General features: G+C 47.2%; 1 protein-coding gene across 6 annotated transcripts in view; it reads right to left on the reverse strand.

Moving 5' to 3' along the window:
* ST6GAL2 (ST6 beta-galactoside alpha-2,6-sialyltransferase 2) overlaps positions 1 to 19874 on the reverse strand; it is a 79986-nt gene that overhangs the window by 33461 nt on the left and 26651 nt on the right. For 5 of the 6 annotated variants that reach the window (XM_082743812.1, XM_082743814.1, XM_082743811.1 and 2 more), the window contains exon 2: positions 4460 to 5464. In XM_082743812.1, coding sequence (XP_082599938.1) covers positions 4460 to 5408 — 949 coding nt within the window. In that variant the 5' untranslated portion in view covers positions 5409 to 5464. Of the gene's footprint in view, positions 1 to 4459; positions 5465 to 9463; positions 9541 to 19874 lie in introns of those variants that run through there. The other variant, XM_082743815.1, reaches the window with a different exon arrangement.

The raw sequence follows: 19874 nt of genomic DNA on the forward strand, positions 1-19874 counted from the left end.
AACCTCTGCCCAGCTATGCGTCTCCTTGATAGTGTGCCTGAAAAACTAAGCTGTCCATTCATATTTACGCAAGGAGGAATGGATCAGACAGCAAGCACACTGAGAATAAAGTAAAGCCTCATTGCTGAAGAAGGCATTTCCAGGGTAGAGCCATTTCGTGTTGACCTTGAGAACCAAGCCAGGCTGCAGGCATTCACTGAACAAAGATAAAAAAAAAAAAAAAAAAAAAAAAATCAAAACCCTTTAAGGAGCAGCCAGTTCGGAGGTGCAGGAGCACTAAGTCACTGCCCTGCCTTGGGTACTGGGCTCCCTCATCTCCTCCTCCTTTTCTGTGCTCCTCCAGAACACAAAATCTGAACCAGCAAGGGAGCAAAAGCCTTCAGTCTTTAGGGGAGGGCCTGCCAGCGATGACTCATCCCTCCCAAGACTCCACCGCCTGGCCTGTCTCACCTCTCCCTGGGACTGCCACAGTGACTGACTTTCTTTGTGCCCTGTGATCCAGGCTCTGGAACACTCTCTCTCCTATGAAAAGCTGACCCATCACTTCCCTGCTTCAAAGATCACAAGGCCTCTCTCTGCACCAGGAGCACAGGGTCAGAGTTGGGAGTTTCTGGAGAGGGAGAGTGGGGCTTAATGGAGTCCAGGTTCCACCCCCTGTGCCTCTAGGTGCCTCCATAAAGCAGGAATCATTGTATCCTTGGCTTGCAACAGGGAACGGAAGAGGATTTAGAAGAGGACTTTGCAGCAGTAGACACCTAGAAGGGGCACCTTTTATTACAATTATTATGTGAAGTCTAATTTCTGGAGTGCGATGCGTGAGAACATCATGAGCTGCCCACTTGCCTGCTTATTGGCTTAGGTCCCTCCCCACTCCAGGCCCCTTGTGCTCGCTGGAGGTCTCACCAGCCCCGCAGCTCCCCTACCCCGGTGCCCTCTGTGTACCCCCACCCCACTCCCAGAACTCCTCACATTGTCTCGCTTGTTACCCTGGCCTTTGTCCTGGATTTCCCTCTTCTGGGCAGTCCTTGCTGACCTCCTCTACCTACCGGCCATCAGCTCTCATGGTGGCTCATGGTTCTGTTGTCATTTTTTCCCTGTCAGTTTGCATATCTCTCTGTTCTTCCAGTCATGGGACTGGAACTGCCCATTACATTCAGTCTCCCCCACTAGACTGCCGAGGATTTAAGCTCTAGCTCTGTGCCTTACTCATCTTTGCATCACTATTGACCAACATAGAATCAGGCCTTGGTGAGTTGGGGATCAATAAATAATCGATGCCTGTTCAATGACTATATGATCTGCGCTCTCACCTTTTAAGATATCAGGATATGTCAAACCCCAACCTCTTAACCACCAAGTACTATATGCCCCTCTTCTTACAGACCTCTGCACCCTCCCATCCCCCTCCCTCCACACACTTCTCAGAATTTGAGTTTCAAGCACACAGATCCTGATTTCCCATACCAAGGCTACTACTGTTGGACATTTCTCCTCTGTTGGGAGTCTGCACAAGACTGCTGGTACTCACTACCAAATTATTACTGTTTATATGTACGGCTGAAAAAAAAAATCATCTCTCGGTTCCAGGAAAGATTGTTCCATGTTTCCAAAACAGTTCCGTTTGCTTTTCAATAACATATTCAAAGTGGAGGTGTTTACAACTGCTGCATCATTCTCCAAAACAATGAACACGGTAAGACTCAGATTAGCAGAGCAGGGAAACAGGACTGCATCGCCCGCGGAGCAACCAGCAGGGGGAGCTAGAGGGCAGCCGATAAGCAAACCTGAGGCGCAACGGGGTCTCCCTTTCGGAGAACCCCGGGGTGGCCGCGCCCGCGCCAAGGGTCAGCCTGGAGGGGCCTCCTGGCAGGGCTGACGTGGAGCTAGCCTCCGGTAGTTTCTTAGCTTCTTCGTCAGTTTTTCATGACACCATGGCTTTCTGTAAGTTCTCTGATCTTCCCTTAGCCAGTTTCACAAGTTGAAATCTAAGGGCCACGAAATCTAAGGGCCTAGCAGAACATGCCCCAATATCCCAAGTCGCCTGAAGGAATCCATGGCATGAATGTGTTTTTATCAGGAGTACCATTAACAACTCTGTGTTAAGAAGCACGTATATATCAGGGGAGTAGGAAGGAGAAATGTCAGCACCTGGCATGCACAAATGCTGAGACTAAGAGACACACTAGCTTATAAAAAGGAAAGATTTTTGTTGTTGTTTTTAAACATTGAACTATGCTCTGATTATGGATTTTTTAAAGTCTTTACTTTAAAGAGAGAGATAGAGCACACGAGTGAGGAAGGGGCAGAGGGAGAGAGAAATAGAATCCTGAAGCCAACTCCCCATTGAGCACAGAGCCAGAGCGGGGCTCAATCAATCTCAGCACCCTAAGATCATGACCTGATTTGAAATTGAGAACTGACTGCTTAACTGATTAAGCCACCCAGGTGCCCCCGATTAAGCATTCATAAAATGGTAGTATGCAGTTGGATTCAAAGGAACCAAGACAAAACAATAGAGAGAATTTCTTAAAATTTCTGAGTTATGTTCTTCATTTCTGAGTGTGTTCTTTGAGTCTATAATTCTAATCACGGAGCTTCATGTAAGTGCAGACAATATAAATTAAATTTGGATGCTAGAAACGGACAAAGATGTTTAAGTGACATTTTCCGTTCCCCGGAAATGTGTAATTCCTGGTGTCTTTCACGCTCTCTTCCAAATTCTGAAGAGCGTTTCCAAGACTCTGGTCAGGGATATTGATGCCAGAAGAAAGAGCAAAAGAAATCTCCGTGACATGCCACGAGCAATCCAAATATGCAGCGACTGTGCAGAGGTGTTTAAAATAAAGCAAAACCAAACCAGAAGCAAGTTGCCGCCTGCTTTAAAGCATAACACTTAAATTCCTTCTTACATTATTAATAATGGTCCTCGGAAACAGGGAAGAACTTCACCCCAGGGAGCTTTAAACCACTGTTCCTCCCTAATCAATTGCAGACTGCTCCGCTCCAACTCAGGCGGCATGTGGCACGCGGACACTGTTATTATGAGCCAGCTGTAATGTCAGCACAGGGACCCTGGGACCCTAGACCTCAAGCCCGTACTCCTGCCTACTATTTTTTTTTTTTAACTTTTTAAAAATTTCACATTCAGCTTCATTCCCAAGAACGTCTGAGGGAGGTCTGGGTTGTGAAGCCTGATTACAATGGCATTTCAAATCATTCCTCAGGAACACAGAACACTAACGGACCCAAGAAACAATGGTTATTCCTTTGTAACAAGTGGGCAATACCCCTTAACTGTCACTTCTAAGTGAGTTATGAGCTATAACTAACACCATCTACAGTTAGAATGTAGCAGACACAGATGTTTTACACTGGGACTTGAGGCCAAGGCTGTGTCTGACTCACAGTTTTCTTCCTTGGCACCTGGTACAGAAGCCTGTATACAGTAGGGACTAAGCACATGTTTCTTAAATGAGCGACTGAGTCTGAAGGATCAAAATGCTCCCTCACTGGCGTGGCAATGGAATGAACCTGGGCGCAGAGGGACGTCTAAGGCTTTACAGCAAAGACTGACGTTTCCCAGGGAAAAGGAATTCTGTTTGCAATGCAACAGAGACACTGCCTCAGTTTCCCACATGCTGGCCTGCCTTACAGGCTTCAGGCTCCAGACTGCAATCTCAGCTCTTAAGTGAGTTTCCAGGTACTCACTTGACCTACAAATCTCGGACTTGCCAGTCCCCACAACTGCAGGGCAAGTTGTTAAAAGAAGATAAATCTCTCTTTCTCTCTCTCTCTCTCTCCATCCCATCAGTCTGTTTCTCCGGAGAGGCCGAATAGAGGAACTGTGACCTAGATGTGCTCCTAGGCTCCTGACATAGCTCTGAAGGCAGAGTTCAGAAGTAAAGATGGACGACCCAGGTGTGCTCCTGTGAGTTACCATCTTGGAGAAGGGCCTTGCTAGGTGTGCTGGCCATCACCCAACCGTTGGATGTGCGCCAAGCTTTGTGAGGTCCGAACTCCCTGTTCTCATCAGAAGTGCTCTCCCCCGAGCCCACAACACCCATTTAGTCCCGGGGTTAACTAAAATTACCGTCATTTATACTTCTTTTTGGAGGCGACATCCCTAACTGTGGCTGACCCCGTGGGAGTTCTGCTTTCCTCTCTGGTCCTCTCTCTCTTCTCCCATGATTCTACCATGTATGGGTTCATCAGGCCTACTGTGGGCAATGCTGGGAGCCTGTCCACGCAGAACACAGGGTCTGTAGGAGACGAATTCTGAGCACCTGGAAGGGCCAGGGCACCGGCCTCCTACGCCCCTAACATCCAACTAGTGGAGAAACACTTCTGGTTTAAAATCGCCCCCCAAAAGACCTCTGTTGGCCTCTCCACCAGGCTCATTTTGCCCCAGGGAGGGATGATGCAGAGGGTCAGCCCGAGTGCGCACCGCGGCGGGACCCACCTATCTCCTCGCCCAGGGAGGAGTTGAGGATGGCGCCGGCAGACATGACCACGGCGCAGCTCCGGAGGCCGCGCGGGTGCAGCTGGCTCAGCGGCACGGCGGGGACCAGCTTCTGCCAGCCCAGCGCGGAGAAGGGCGCCTCCTTCCCGTCCAGCGTGCGCACCCGCACCCGACTCCGCAGCGCGCACAGCAGCTCCGCGCGGCTCAGCCCGGCCGCCCGCCGCCCGCGGAAGCGCACGCCGTGCTTGTTGGCGCTGAGGTAGTCCTGCATGGCCTTCTGCAGCCGCGGGTTGAGCATCTTGGACGAGACGTTTCCCTTCCAGAGCCGGTGGAGGAAGGCCCTGGACATGGATGAGTACAGTCTGTCCCCGTCCTCGCCGTCCTCCAGCACCAGGCCCCCGCCGGGTTTCCGCTGCCTCTTCCTCGCCCGCCTTCTTGGCGCCTGGCGGGCTGGTGCAGCCCCCTCCAGCCGGCCTTGGTCCCCGTGGGAGGAGGGGGGTCCCGGCGTGCCCTGAGTGTGGCGGCGCAATCCTGGCTGACCCGCGGCAAAAAAGTAGTCGTCGTCCTCCGGGTAGAAAGCGCTTTGCGATTTTCTCCCGATCTGGGATGAAAAGAACTCTTCGTCATTTTTGAACCCGTCCTGCACCTGGGCCCACTGCGGTAGATCTTCCGGCCCCGCGTGGAAGGGGCCAGGCGGGCGTCGGTTCATTAGCCCCTTGTGTGTACCCAGGCTCTCGGGCAAGGAGGGCTCCTGCACCGCGCCCATGATGGCCCTCTGCTTCCCCTGCATAGGCAGGAGCCTCCTGGTCTCCAGGAAGGAGAAAGAGCTGGGCGCAGGCTCAGCTGGGTTGCTGTCGGTGAAGTAAATGAAAATCACCACGAAGAGGAGGCCCCAGGCGAATATCCCGCAAAGCATTCGTTGTCTCCATTGCTTCAAGTGTGGTTTCATGGCAGGTCTCTGGGGTCAGCACCTTGTGTCTTAAAGCGGTGGTAAGCCAAATGAACCTGAAAAACAGCCAGGTCTACGGTTAGCCACCCGAAGACCCCTGCTCCGACGGCAGGGGCGCTGGGGACAATCTGGCCTAAGCAACGTTTCTGTAGGGGAGAGTTAAAAGGAGGCATTAGAAACCAGAATCATCTGAGAATTTTGGCTAAATTCCAGTGTCACATCCCCGTTTCACAGACCGGACCTCTGCAAGACAAAGGGTCTCACTGAGAATCTTGGGAGAGAGGGGAGGAGTGGCTGTATATTGGGAAAACTTCTGGTGGTATAGCCACCTCCCCACCCTGGGGCCGATCGGGGCCAATCCCAACAACCTCTCCCTGCAACTGCCTTTACAGAATTCCATTTGGTAAAGCAAAGCAGCTGAATTAAGAAGTAGAGTCGGCCCTCTCTTCCCTGCTTTATCAGAACACCAAAGGCTCAGTTTCTAAGGACTGACAGCCATATCAGAGTCTTCATAGTCTCCCCCAGGCTCTGGAGGCTTCCTGGAATATACCAGAAGTCCACCTATGGTCCTGAATAAGCAATGCTTCAGAGACTGTGGCCCTGGGCCAATGTTATACCATAGCACCTGTAGACTTCAAAAATGCACCCCGAGAAACGCCCTCCTACTTCATCCCCATCATGAATCTCTGATGGACTAGGAGGGAGGTGCGTTAACATTTCAAATAAAGGAGGAGATGAGGAGAGAGCTTGCTGTTTGTCAATGAGCCTCCAACAGGGAAAGGGTGACAAAGGAGGCGGAGATGAAAAGTATAAGATAAAATGTAAGGCAGAAGGAGCCTCTCCTTCATACAGTACCGCAATCCGTGTGTATTGTGACATTGCTGTGTGGGATAAGACGGCACTAAGAAATGCACTGAGCCTTTAGGAATGTAAGCAAAGCCCCCCAAAGGGAAAAAAACACAAGGCATATGTAATAATACTGGAGCCTACTGGAGCCTAACAATGAACACAGGGCCCAACAGAGGGAGACACTGAGTAATAATGGCTAAAAGAATGACCTGAGTGGGGCGCCTGGGTATCTCAGTGGGTTAAAGCCCCTGCCTTCAGTTGAGGTCATGATCCCAGGATCCCGGGATTGAGCCCCACATCAGGCTCAGGGAGCTTGCTTCCCCCGCCACCCCCGGCCTGCCTCTCTGCCTACTTGTGATTTCTGTCTGCCAAATAAACAAAAGAAAAAAAAAAAAGAATAACATGAGTCTGCGTGTGTGGGGGGGGGGGGGTGCTGTATGTCTGGGTGATGGGGTTGGAAGTAGGAAAAACTTAACTGAATAGTGATACCCATCCAGGCATGGGAGACCTCAAAGACCTATGTGGATGCCAGAGCCACAGGCTCTGTGAGAAATGGGGAGGAGTGAAGTTTTCTGAGCAAGGGGGTATGCCATGCTGGTTGCATCAGCTTTCAGATTTCTATATAGCAGGTAAGGGGGACAGGGAGGTGTGAAGGGGGGCCATGTGGGGTTCAAGGGGGTCATTAATAGAAATCAGACACTCAAAGTAGAGAGGGAGGAGCTCAGAGGGGGGTCTCCTTCCCTGGCATAGGCTGATGGATGTTACTAAAAATCCAAGGCACGTGAGGTGTGACCAAAATGCAGCATTTGGGGTTTGTACTCAGATAAGTCCTATCAATGTGAATGATACCTACATATCTGTAGTTACCGTGGAAGCTACACACTGTCTTTGGTGGTTAAAAAGATCTGCCAATGTAAGAAAACCACATTTACTTTGTGGCTCTGTAGCCAATTAAATATGGACATAGATTTGTTGACCTTCTCCCATGGAGAGCTGGAGTCTATGGCTCCTGTCCTCGCATTCTGGGAGGGGCTTTGTAGCTGCTCTGATCAGTTACCCAGTTCAGGCCCAGCAGCTTCTGCTTCTTGCTTCTTAAGACACCCCTTCAGGAGGAGGCTAGCCACGAACAAAGATATCTCTTGGACCTAAGTCCACCATGCCGCCAGGAAACCCAAGCTAGCCATGGGGAAAGGCCACACAAACTCAGCAATGCCCAGACACCCTCAAGCTGTTCCAGTGGTCCAGGCCCCACAAGAGACATGAAGAGTGAAGACACCATGTTGCATGCCCAGGTGCGTTGAGCTTTCAGATGGTCCAGCCCTGGCCAACCTCTGACGGTAACTGCAGGGAAGACCTCAAGTGAGAACCTGGCAGAGCCTGGTCTAGCCACAGAGCCAGAGTGATAGTGATAGATTGTGGTTCTAAGCCACTAGGTTTTGAAGCTATTTGTTACATAAGAACAGCTCACTGGGACAGGCGCTAACAGAAATGTGAAATGAGAAGAGCCCCGAATCTTCCAACACTGGGGCATCCTTGAAATGAGGGTCTAGCCTCTCAGAGACGATTTGAAAAGCAATATTCATTTACATGTATATGTTGTAACTTTTAAAAATGTTTGTTTTACCATATAATCACATAAAGGCAAGGCTGTTGGTTTCATTTATAGTCAAAAGCAAACACATATAGACAGAACATGCATTCGCCAAGCCAGACACGCTGATGCCATGAAATTTACAAAGAAGAAATGAAATTTACAAAGAAGAAATGATGCCAGCCGTTAACCTGTGCCACACCCCACACTTAGCACTCTTTCTGGACTACCTACCTCACTTGCTCCTAGGAAAGACTGCTCTCTCCATTTTATAAATGCGGAAACAAAAGCTCAGAGAGATTGAGTAACTTGCCCAAAGTCTCAAAGACAGCAAGCAGCAGAGACTGCGTACTGACCCATCTGCTTGACTCTAAGACTCATACTTTTAACGTTAACTTCTGACTCCATTCTGAAGTATACTATCTGTAGGGGAAGGATCATTTTTTTTTCCTCCAAACTGTCACAACCTGATACTTTTATATTTCCATTCCCAAACATCTGGGCAAAGCCTGATTGCTGTAAGAGATGCTAAATGCTGACCAGTTAGTTCCATACACATCTCATCAGTACCTGGTAATGAACCATGTGCAGATATGCATAGACTCGGGACCACACTTTGAGGAAGAATCCACTAAGTGATCTTTCTAGTCCTATCCCGGAGCACATGCTTCAAACTGTGATGCCCACTCTGTAGATCTAGAGCCTAGTTCCAGGATTCGACATTTCTGTTAGAAATTAGAAAACCACCCTCAATGACCATTTTTCTGTCATCGCCCCAACTGAGCACACTGAATACAATTCTGACGCCAACCTCTGAAGTTAGCATGGTGCTCAGGAGTTAAGGACTCAGGCCCAGAAGACTGCCTCTGCTTCAGACGGCAGCCTTAAGGAGGAGGCTTATGAGCTCCCTGCTCTTATGAGCATTTGGCTAGCAATCTGGGATGCTCCCAGGTTCCATAATCAGCCAGGATGAACTCAGAAATGCCCTACACTAATGACTACTGGGTTTTCAGGAAGGTATACAGGTAGTTTGAGGTCTCGGGGGGTGGGTCCCAAACAGAGAATCTCTGCCCTCTGTCTTCAGTGGCAGGGATCTTCCCCCTCTCCCGAACATCCCTGTGTTCATGAAACACAATCTCCACCCAACCTTGGCATTCAGAGCTTTTCCTGGGGTTCCATTTGCTAGGCATGACTGATTAAATCACTGATTTAACCGTGTGATGAGTTCAGTCCCCAGTCTGGGCCTTTCTGGTGACCATTCTGGGGATCAGTCATCCTGAAGCCAAGCAGAGACCCACCAAGAGTCACCTCATGAACATAACAAAAACACTCATGTCACTCAGGAAATGACCAGAGTTTTAAAAGCTCCTGCCAGGAACCGAGGACAAAGACCAGAGAAATGATTATACCGCAGCAAGGCTGTAGTTGCTAATTTAAAAGGCAGTCTTTTTGCTTCTGGCTAGAAATCCTTATTACTTGGTTGCTCCATACTGAGCAACAGCTCTGGGCACTTACTTGGTGGATTATTAAAGAATGGGGAGTGGAAGTTCTTTGTGGGGCATTTGCTGGAGGGACTATTTTTAAAATGCAGAGTCAGGAGGAAAGGGGTGTGTACCAGGTTGCTGGGGGTGCGACGATGAAGAGGAAGCCTGGATCCTTGGCGGATGACCTGGAAACCTCTGGCCTTTGGGATCAGAACTGAGAGTTCTGACCTTCCCCTGCAGCCCCCCCCCCCAACCGCCAGATGACAGATGACACTTGGCTGTTTCAAAGCAACAGAGTGGAAACATCAGACATACAGACCCCATTATACAGAAATGCCTAGTTCCCAACGGAAGCAGCCGAAGACTTGTTTTTCTGTGGGGAGATGACAGACTTGAATGGGAGGGAGTGAGGCAGTCTGGAGAAAAGGAAAGCCTAAAAGGAAAAGCAGGAGAGGAGCTGCAATGGGGCCAGGAGTCTAGGGCAGATTTGGTTCTCTCTGCCCACTTTTTTGGGGATTAGAAGGGTGGGATCTGTGAAGCCCTCTGAGCACTGTGAAAGCAATAGGGATCCCAAAAGCAATAATGAGGATTTTTCATTAGGTAAGATTTTGTGGCTTTTGATGCACAGTAATAATAGAAAGGAGTGGGATCCCTGTCTCAACTTATGATTAGGCTGAACTTCTAATAATCCAGAAGCCTTCCCCGCAACCTCCGTCGCTGCAAAGCTTCTGCTGCCAATTAAGGGAACATTCTCCAAAATGATTAAACACAAGGCGAGAGCAAATCCTCTGCCAGCAAAATGCTACAGAAATCATTTTACGTATCATTGGTCCCGTCATCGGCATCTTTACAAAAACTCAGGTTAGAGAGAGAAATGGAGGATATGGTCAGTGTCAGATCCATTGGTCATTCTTGTCCTTAAAAGAACCAGATAGCCTAATAAGAAGAGATGTTCAGCTAAGAAACAGAAAAAGAAAAAAAAAACCACATTTTCCCCCTCTAATGTGGTGTATCTGAAATATTATAATGATCCGGTTTAAGCAAAGTAATACATGCTCATTGTTCTATTTCATCGTTAGCTGTGTGATATAAATTGCATCAGGGAGACATAAGATATGCATCAGGTGAGTCACCTGTCCCCAGATGCCAATGACAATGTGCTCCCTGATCTCATGTTCATGTATGCTTTGTCGGGGCTAGTTTAAGTGACTGGGGCAGTGGAGTGCTTGCCATTTTTCCCCTGGGAAGACAGCTGGCAAGATTATAACCACAGTCTGTGTGTGTGATGTGGCCTTCTCTTCTCTCCACGGCGATGCTAACACTAGTACCTGGCCATGCTAAGGTTTGCAGATGGATATTTTCTGCCTCCTTGAACTACTGTTTGTCTATTCCCACTTCTGTCCCATTTTCTGTGGCCTTTCGAGCCACGCCTCTAGGAAACCTATATGGGAACACTAAAGCGATGAACCCTGATGCAATGAAAAAATGACCCACGGCCAGAAATTATTTTGAAATAAATTATTTCAGAATTTATCTTCTGAAATTATTTTGATTGTCCTACTTGCTAAGGAATTTCAGTGCCTCGTAGATATTAATTCTCAAAGGAATGAGTCACTTTTCTGCATGGATGTCCAAAATAATACAAAAGAGTGTTAACTCTCCTTGAAATTGTTCAGAGAGACATCAAATTTTCCAAAAGGTACCATTTATTACAAGTCGTCAGGTGGAATTGCAAAGTGTAAGCCACAGGAGAACCTGACGACAGTGCAGCAAAGGGTTAATACACCAGTGTCTCATTTTGTTCAAGGGGAAAGAGAAGTTGATTCTGGCCTTTGCCACTTGAACGACGTCCCTCTTATGCCTGGAGGTTCACAGGCTGGCTCCCTGGTTTTCCTGAATGGAGAGTATTTTTTTTAACCCACTTTGATGGATGTGTGTGTTACAGCTGCCATCTGGCTGGGGTTTTCTGTTGGTCTGAGAAACGCTCGTGTCTCTTTTTTGGTGTAGAAGTTGTCTAAAGGATCTTAAATCTAAGTATTTACTTGAACATTGATATAATAAAGAAGATTTAGTCTGTGAGCTATAGTGAGACATTCATGTGTCTTAATAGACTTCAGGAGTCATTTTCTCCCCAGATTCATTTTTCTAAAATTAGCTTTTGTCACACACCCAAGAAAACACTCTTCATCCTTCAGAAGAGGGAGGGGACGTCCCCAGCTGGAATGCCTCTCTGTCTCTTCACAGCCCCATCAGCTCCTTTCACAAATAATCCCTTTTCTTTCCTTTTCTCATTTTCTGTGAATGTGAGCTAGTGAGCTAGCATCCAGGCTGCCGTGCGCAGAACTCCAAGTTGCCCCCCTCCCGCCTTAATTCTCTCCGGGATTGGTTTCAGCCCATTCTTAAGCTAATGTCCAGAAGAACAGAAAGAAGGAGGTCAGCCCGGTCAGTAGGGCTGGGTGGTGGAGGGCTGCCTGGCCTTCTAATGGGTCCTGGAGGATCGGTGGCTTCATTGTCCTACAAGAGAGCACTGGGAGCCCCGAGGGCAAGGTGGCCTGGCTCAGGCAACATCTCCTCATGACCGGAACAGGGGTAGCCATCCGCTGTGCGAAGAGGGACACTGTTCCGTGAGGGCTGGCCAACTCAAATGAGCTTGCTTGGCCAAGGACTGAGTTTAAAACACCGGTGGCGTGGCTTCTTGTTGAATGTCAAATTTGGAAGTTTGAATAATCTTGGGAACAGCGGGGGCTAGTTGAGGGTGGGACCATATCACTTTCAGCCTGTGTTCCCAGCAAACAGTGGAGGTGGTTCCATGGAAGGTTCCCGACGAATATTTTAAATAAATGAAATGAATGACTACAATTCATAAAACAAAATATGTGAGACTGCCTGGAGAGGGCTCCTGGCTGGGCTCAAAGGGAGGGGATGCACGGCTTGCGAGCCTTCCCAGGCCAGCGGGGGTGTGTGTGTGTGGAGGGGGTGCAGCAAATGTAAGCAGTGGTCATATGGTTAGGTTATCTCAAGGAACAGCAGTCAGGAGCAGTCGGGGAGATGGAATGAACCAGCAGCAGCGGGCTCAGATGCCTGCCCCACGCCAGGCACTATACCAAGTGCCTCCTCTGTGCAGTCTCATTGTTAATTCTGCATTCCCAGTGTACTCTTTACCTTAAACTCCCTAGTAAATGTTATTATTCTCCTTCAGTATATGGAGAAACGGAAGCTCTAAGTGGTCTGCTTCATGCACCTTGTTCCAGAACCCCCGTCTTTTTGTACTAACTAGATCACAAAACCAGGGGACGCTGCACCGTGCTTGAAATTTTTTATTTGATTTTATTCTTCAGTGCTCCAGCAGTCAATGCTTATGTACCACACCCAGTGCTTGAGATTTTAATGAGATTCTTTTTCTTTCGGCCATAAAGTACTATGCCAAATTTCGGGCTAGCTCCCTACTCTGACTCGGCAGCACGATCCCCTAACATCCCATCTTCCCTAACATGTTTTTTAACGCTGGAGAAATTGATCTTCCCAGTTAGGCCTTGGAATCCACACCTCCCCAGAATTCACCTGCTGGGCAGTCGCCAGAGACAGCTTAGCCTTGGCGGGCCAACTGAGTGGATTTTGCCCAGTCAGAATAGGGTGCCAATTCACTAACATTTCCAGTGAGGCCACAGGTGTGAAGGTCCAGGATCTCAAGGAATCTGTCATCTTGGTAGGAAGACCACAATTCTGACTGCATGGTTCTCTGTCCCAGGACAGGTGGCTGTACAGAGGAGCGATACAGATGAAAGTAATCATAGGTTACTTTAAAGAGGAGGGGGACGAGGGTTGGACACTGAAGCCCACATGGGTATGAAAGGGACTTAGTCATTTCCAACAGTGGCACAACTGGGTTAAGTGTGCCTGGGGTGGGAATTTGCAGGGTGCAAAGTCAGGTAAACAGGAATGGCTCAGGAAGACTATCGTATTCTCTTTCTGGGTGAATCATTTCAGCAACAGAGATTTTTCCTCAAGTAGTAGGGCAGATGGGAAATAGTTTAAAAGGCAAGGATGCACATATGTGAGCCACTCTGGGCAGCTTTTAGCTTTCAGAACTTTCTGGAATGAGGTGGCAGGTGCTGTTGGGGCAGAGGGAAGTGGAAATGATTCCAGACGTCTATTATTGGTCCTACAGAGACAACACAAGCTGCCTACTAGCGAGGGTCTGCTGGCCTCCTGAAACAGCATTCATCTGCTTTGGACACAGTGGCCTGTTTGTTTTACGATGATTAACATTCAAATATTTACACTTTACACCAATAATATGCCAAGGCTCATGATTGAAGCTGTAAATTGGCTTCAGCAGTGATGTTTAATAGTCACAAAGATGAGATATTGCCTACCTGCCACTGAAATTTGAAAGTTCTACCCTGTTCCCACAAACATAAAGTGGGCTTCCAGGTAAAAGTGTAGGTGGTCCGCAGGTGGTTCTTATAGGGGACTTCAGTACGACCCAGCCCGAGAGGGGCCAGAGCTTCAGTGTGGGCTGGCAGGGGATGCATGTGTGATGGCAAGGGAGAGCCGACACCACTCAGGGGACAAGTCAGCCACCATCTCCGGCTTACCCAGTGTTACAGGGTGATACTGATGACTCTACCCATGAGGAAGGCAGGCGATGTACGGTTGACCTGGAAGCCCTGCAGTCTGACAGCCTGTTCAGATGCTTTGCCAGCTGTGTTATTCCAGTTCAACCCTTTGAGCCTCAGTTCCTCATCCAATCTGAGTCATCACACTGCTGAGATGCTCACAGCTCTGTGAAATGAATGAGTAAGGCTCTGCGTGCGAAGTGACTGGCCCGGTGCCTGGCCCGAAATGAAAGCCACACAAATATGATTTTTCAATCCCGGCTCTTAGAGTCTTTAAAAGTAAAAAAGTGTTATAACCAGCATGGACTTCACTGTATGAGTATTGGCCTCATGAGTATATACTTGAAACTCACAGGTAGGCAACCCTCTCTTTACATGGTCCCAAATGGACGTGCCCTTGTTTTGATCAAAACCAGCACCTGATTCAAGCTAATAAGAACGGAATAAACCCAGTCTCCACAGAGACCTCTCTCTGCTGTCTCAGTCCCATTCAGTTAGGGACTGGATGCCCGAGAATTATCTTCTAATGGTTCATCATGTTACCTTATTTTAATTTCCATTGCTATAATTCAATGAATATTTATAGACCTAATGTCAGGTTGACTATATAACTTATGATACTTGGGCCTTGGGGGAACTGGATGAAGTTCTTGGGGAAAGTAAGATTTAAATTCTTGAACCTCAAAAGCATGGAGTAGATTCAAAGTCCAACATGTCTCTTCAGTCCAGACAATGGGGCTGGCTCTCACAAGAGCCCAGGAAGAAAGAGCGCTTAGAAGAAACCCCCTTTCAGAAAACTTCAAAGGCCCCGCGGGGCACTTGTTTTGCCCATCAGGGGAAATAAAGTGTTTTCTGTGGCAAGAGCCACATCTTAACAAATCACAAAAATAAAAAAGGCTAACTGCTTTAGATCCATCTCCATAGATCAGCACCAGGAGATCTCAAGTGGAAAGTTGGGGGGAAAACACAGAAGCTGCCGAAGCCAACTCACGAGAGATTTTAAAATGCCCGTACAACCTCAGCTAGCAGCTACCTCTGAGGAAGAAGGACCGAGATTTGGAGGAGTGGGAGGGACAGAGAACACTCGCATCGTTGCTCAAAAATGTCCTTTCTTATAATGAAAAGATCCAAAGTAGTAGGGCAGAATATTAATAAATACTAAATCCGAGTATATAAACTCACTTCTTATGTATTCTCTGTGTTTTTTTAAAAGATTTTATTTATCTGGGAGAGAGCGAGAGCAAGAGAGAGAGAAAGAGAGGGGAGCTAGCGTGCACAGGGATGGGGAGGGGCAGCTGGAGAGAGAGAGGCAGAAAATCTCCAGCAGATTCCGCACCCAGTGCAGAGCCCAAAACAGGGCTTGATCTCATGACCCTGAGATCATGACCTGAGCTGCAACCAAGAGTCGGATGCTTAAGCAGCTGAGCCACCCAGGTGCGCCTGTATTGTCTCTCTCTCTCTCTGAACAGATTTAAACATAGCAATTTTACACGTAATGAATGTTGAAAAATAGACGTTAAAAGACTTGTAAAAATAAGAAAGAGAAATCATTAACTGTGTTTATATTTACATCTCTATTTCCTAATCTCTTTGGCTAATAATTCCTGCTTACTCTCTTCACACAAAATATAAATCTAACATTTAGATTCTACAACTGGATTCCAGCTTGGTTAAGACTCTCATGTGACACCATCATCAATCCAGAAAAGAATAACTTAGAGTGATTTATGAAAGCACAGAAAAGCACTGAGATTCTAGCCCTCACTCTTTCCAGGTATGTCATTTGGGGCAAGTTACTTTACCTTTTGGATTCTCAGCTTCATCATATGAAGCTGAAAATAATCCCAACTTTAACAGGTTGATACAGAATAATATATCTTAATGAGAAAATGCCAACAAAGTTTCAATTGTTGTTACCATTAAGTAGTATCTAAAAATAGCTATTCCATGTGGCCCCAGGCTCTGTGTTAAGCACTGATGGATGCCATCTTACTGACTGTCTCTGAGTCCTGTGTCGGTTAAGCTGAGGGACATCTCCAGAACAACATCTCTGATCTCTGCTTCCCCTCTTGATTTTCCCACATAGAAGGAGTTCTCAGCCTACTGAGAAATAAGGATCATGGTATGAATCTCTGTAGGCCAAACTGAGTTGGCCTTAAGTCTAGATTTGGTAGTGTTGGGAAGAAAGGTGGGGGATTGATAGTCCAAAGTATTCTCCACACCAAGGTCACAAATTACACATGGCTCTCAGTAATGCCCATAATAATTTAACCTCCAATTTGTCTGACATTCGTGATATCTTCTAAAGCACGGGACAGTTATAATTTGTATGTCTCAAACCTATGACCTGGGAGCGACGGGGAATCCCGTTACATGGATGAGAGATATGAATCACACTGAAGTTATTTAAAAGTCCCACTGTTAGCACGTGTTGGAGTCAGGACAGTACCTGGTTAAATCGTAGGCCGTCCAAATGAGGACATGAGGATAATGGTTGCTCTCCTTACCTGCCGGGGGTGTAGAAAATACTCAAGAAAAATGCGTTAGTAGGAACCTTAAAATTAGATGTCCTACAAATTCATTGTTTTCATGATATAATTATGAATATATAGATTCCATTATTTTTTTAAAAGATTTTATTTATTTATTTTTCAGGGAGAGAGAGGAAGAGAGAGGGAGTGAGCGATCACAGGCAGAGTGGCAGGCAGAAGCAGAGGGAGAAGCAGGTTCCCTGCCAAGCAAGGAGCCCGATGTGGGACTCGATCGAGACGCGGGGATCATGACCTGAGCTGAATGCAGCCGCTTAACCAACTGAGCCACCCAGGCATCCCTATAGATTCCATTATTATATCAAAGTTATCTTAGATGATTTTTTTGTCCCATAAAATTGTGTAAATCAAAAAGATGATCCCATTATATATATTAAAAAAAAAAAAATCACCCTGCCAGGGAAAATTGTAGATGGTGACTATTTTTCCAATAGTTTGCTTTGTAAGGCTATTTAGAGGCTTTACTAATGCGGCCTTAACACTGTTGAAATTTGGCTTTAAGAATGGAACTTTTAAAACGTTATTAAGAGAAAGTGCCAAATTGTTAATACCCAAACACCAAGTTCCTAACGATGGGACGCATTTTCCACCAGAGTAAGAGGATAAGGCAGACTGTCCTCAAAATGCATGAACTTTTATATTAAAACACATACATGCACCCATTATGGAGTCAAATACAAAATCAACTTGAAGATTTAATAGAAAACATGAGACTTCAAAGAAATTTGTCGGTGCGGAGCTTTCAACACTGTCCTCTGAACTTCTGAAGCTTGATTGCCTGTTACCTTAAAGGTAAGATCTGAGCTGCTGGGATGAAATGGGCACGTAAGGGCCCCAAGCGCCCTGAAGACTAACCTAGGAAAAGTTCAAATGTTTCCTCTCTAGTATGCTTCTCTAGTTGCATTTTTTTAAGTCTGTAGAAAATTTCCATATTATGAAATGATTTCTGAGGTTTCTAATTATGAGGTTTGGTTCACCCTTAGAATATGCTCGAAGAGCCAGAACACCGCAGTCACGACCACTAAATCACGGTTCCCCTGCGAACAGCAGCACAGATGCATTCTGTACCTATGAGCCTGCGCATGTAGGCGCACAGCCCTGGTCTTCCGTCACTGCACTCATTCATACATTCCATAGATAACTGAGCATCTACTACCTTCTACTGTGTCTACCATGCGGAGCAAATCAAACATTGCCTGACCCCCATCGAGCTTACCGTATGGGAAGGACAAAAGTCAGGTATACCAGTCTTGCACTATGTTGTGCAGTCTTAACTGGATTTTTTTTTTTTTAACCACATTCCCTTTTACCTCATGACCTTCCTTCATTCACCAAGATACAGAGAAGACCTCCCAGGTCTAAAGGAAAACTGTTGCAAAGGAACCAGAGGCGGTGATGTCAATTCTTGCCTTTAAAGTTCAAAAACGTGGGGCACCTGGGTGGCTCATTCAGTTAAGCCTGTGACTCTTGATTTCTGCTCAGGCATGGAGCCTGCTTAAGCTTCTCTCTGTCCCTCTGCCCCTCCCCATGCTCTCTCTCTAAAATAAATAATTAATAATAAATAAGTAAATAAATAAAATATAAAGTTCCAAAGCTATATTTCAACGGGTGGGGAGGGCAGGACAAAAACTGGGAAGAATACTTGCTGACCCAGTTTTTTCTTGCCCAAAGGGAGAATGAAAAGATCTCCTGGCTGATGGAAAAGGAGAGTGGGAACTGAAACAGAGCAACTGGCCACTGGCCAGGGCCCTGAAGATGGTTCTAATGTCAATGCTAAGAGGAAGAAGACAGCAGAGCTCAAGGTTAGTTTGTAGAAGAGATCTTCCCGCACTCTTACCTCCAACCTCAGGCTGTGGAGGTAGCACAGGGATGGCTGTGGGAACCCGAGTTTTCTGCACCCAGAATGGCAGGAAAAAAACCCTCTGTGTCCCCCAAAGTAAAGCGAATCTACAGACACAGAGGGGACATGCAGCATGGGCAGGGGGACAAAGGGGGACAATAGAGAGCACCGTCCTGTAATGAACTATAAGGCAGAAGGCCAGGCAGCTAATTCAGTGCCCAGGCCAAAATGCATGAACCTGGATGCTAAGGACTAGACGGTTTCCCTGAGGTCAGGAAGCTAAGTTGTGGAGGGAGGGCCCTAAATTAAGAACCTTTGTTAACGTAAACTTTGGTTAATTTAATTAACTACAAAAGGTTAGTTAAATTGGCAGTTAGATTTTTCCAACGCTGAGTGGTATAAGGTCTCAAAATACAGCTTAAGTTGAATTGAGATAAGTTGCATTTCTGGAACACTTCTGGATGTGGACTGAGAGTAGACACCTGCTACATAAGCTAGAAGCGTGCTACATTTTCTCCCTCCCGATGCTGCCCACAGTTATATCATCATGTTGACGTCTCTGAACTGCAAACCCATGCAACCAACTACTTGTGTGACAGCTCCCCTTCAGTTTTCCTAGCAATCTCAGACTTCACGGGGCCAAGCCAGACACTCGTTACTCCCTTTTCATCCCTTAGCCTTTCTCCATCCAGTAAATGGCAGGCCTTTCCCCAGGTGCTTAAGTCAAAGAATTTGGTGTTATTTTTGCTGCTTCTTTCTACTTAAACCTATACCCAGTTCCAACCACCAGCCCTAACCTGACATAGACAGCCATAACCCTAAAAAATACCTACACTCGCACAAGCTGTTGCCTTCCCTACTGCCCCAAAGTGGTCCAAGCCACCTGTCACCAGCACCAGTGCAACGACCCTGGGACCCGTCTCCCTGCTTCCACCCTGCCTGCTCTCTGTGGATGCTCCAGGAGGCTGAGTGAAACTCTTTGAGGGGGAATTAATTCCCACAGACTTGCTGGGTCCCTGTTGTCAATTTTCTCTTCCCTTTCCCTCACGTACCTGGTGTGTCCCCACTTATCTCGCTACCTCATTTCCTACCACTGGTCCCTCGCCTTCCTCCCTCCCCATAGTCCCTGGGACATCCTGTTCGCTCAGCTCCCACCTGCTGTAGGGCCTGTGTCCAGGCCCTTCCTGCTGCCTGGAACCATCCTCTAGAATCTGACTGTTGCCCTCCTGGCTTTATTAAGGTCTCAGTTCTATTCAGAAGGGCTTTCCCTGCAAAACTCCCTTGACTTCACTCAGCTGCCTTTATCTTCACTTCTGGTACACCTCACTGCTTGATATGTTGTATGTGTAGTGCTTTTCTTCTCCAACAGCCCCTAAGCTCCAGAAGGAGGACCCATCTTTCCTCAGACCTTAGATAGTACCTGGCACATAGTCAGGGCTTGGCCATTCCAGGAACGAGATGGGGAAGGAATTGAGAGACTGTAAGACACAAGACTTTGGGGCATAATTTAGGCTGAGGAGACTGGGCAGGTCAT

Source organism: Mustela nivalis, assembly GCF_964662115.1.
Source record: "Mustela nivalis genome assembly, chromosome: 8".
Lineage (NCBI taxonomy): Eukaryota > Metazoa > Chordata > Mammalia > Carnivora > Mustelidae > Mustela > Mustela nivalis.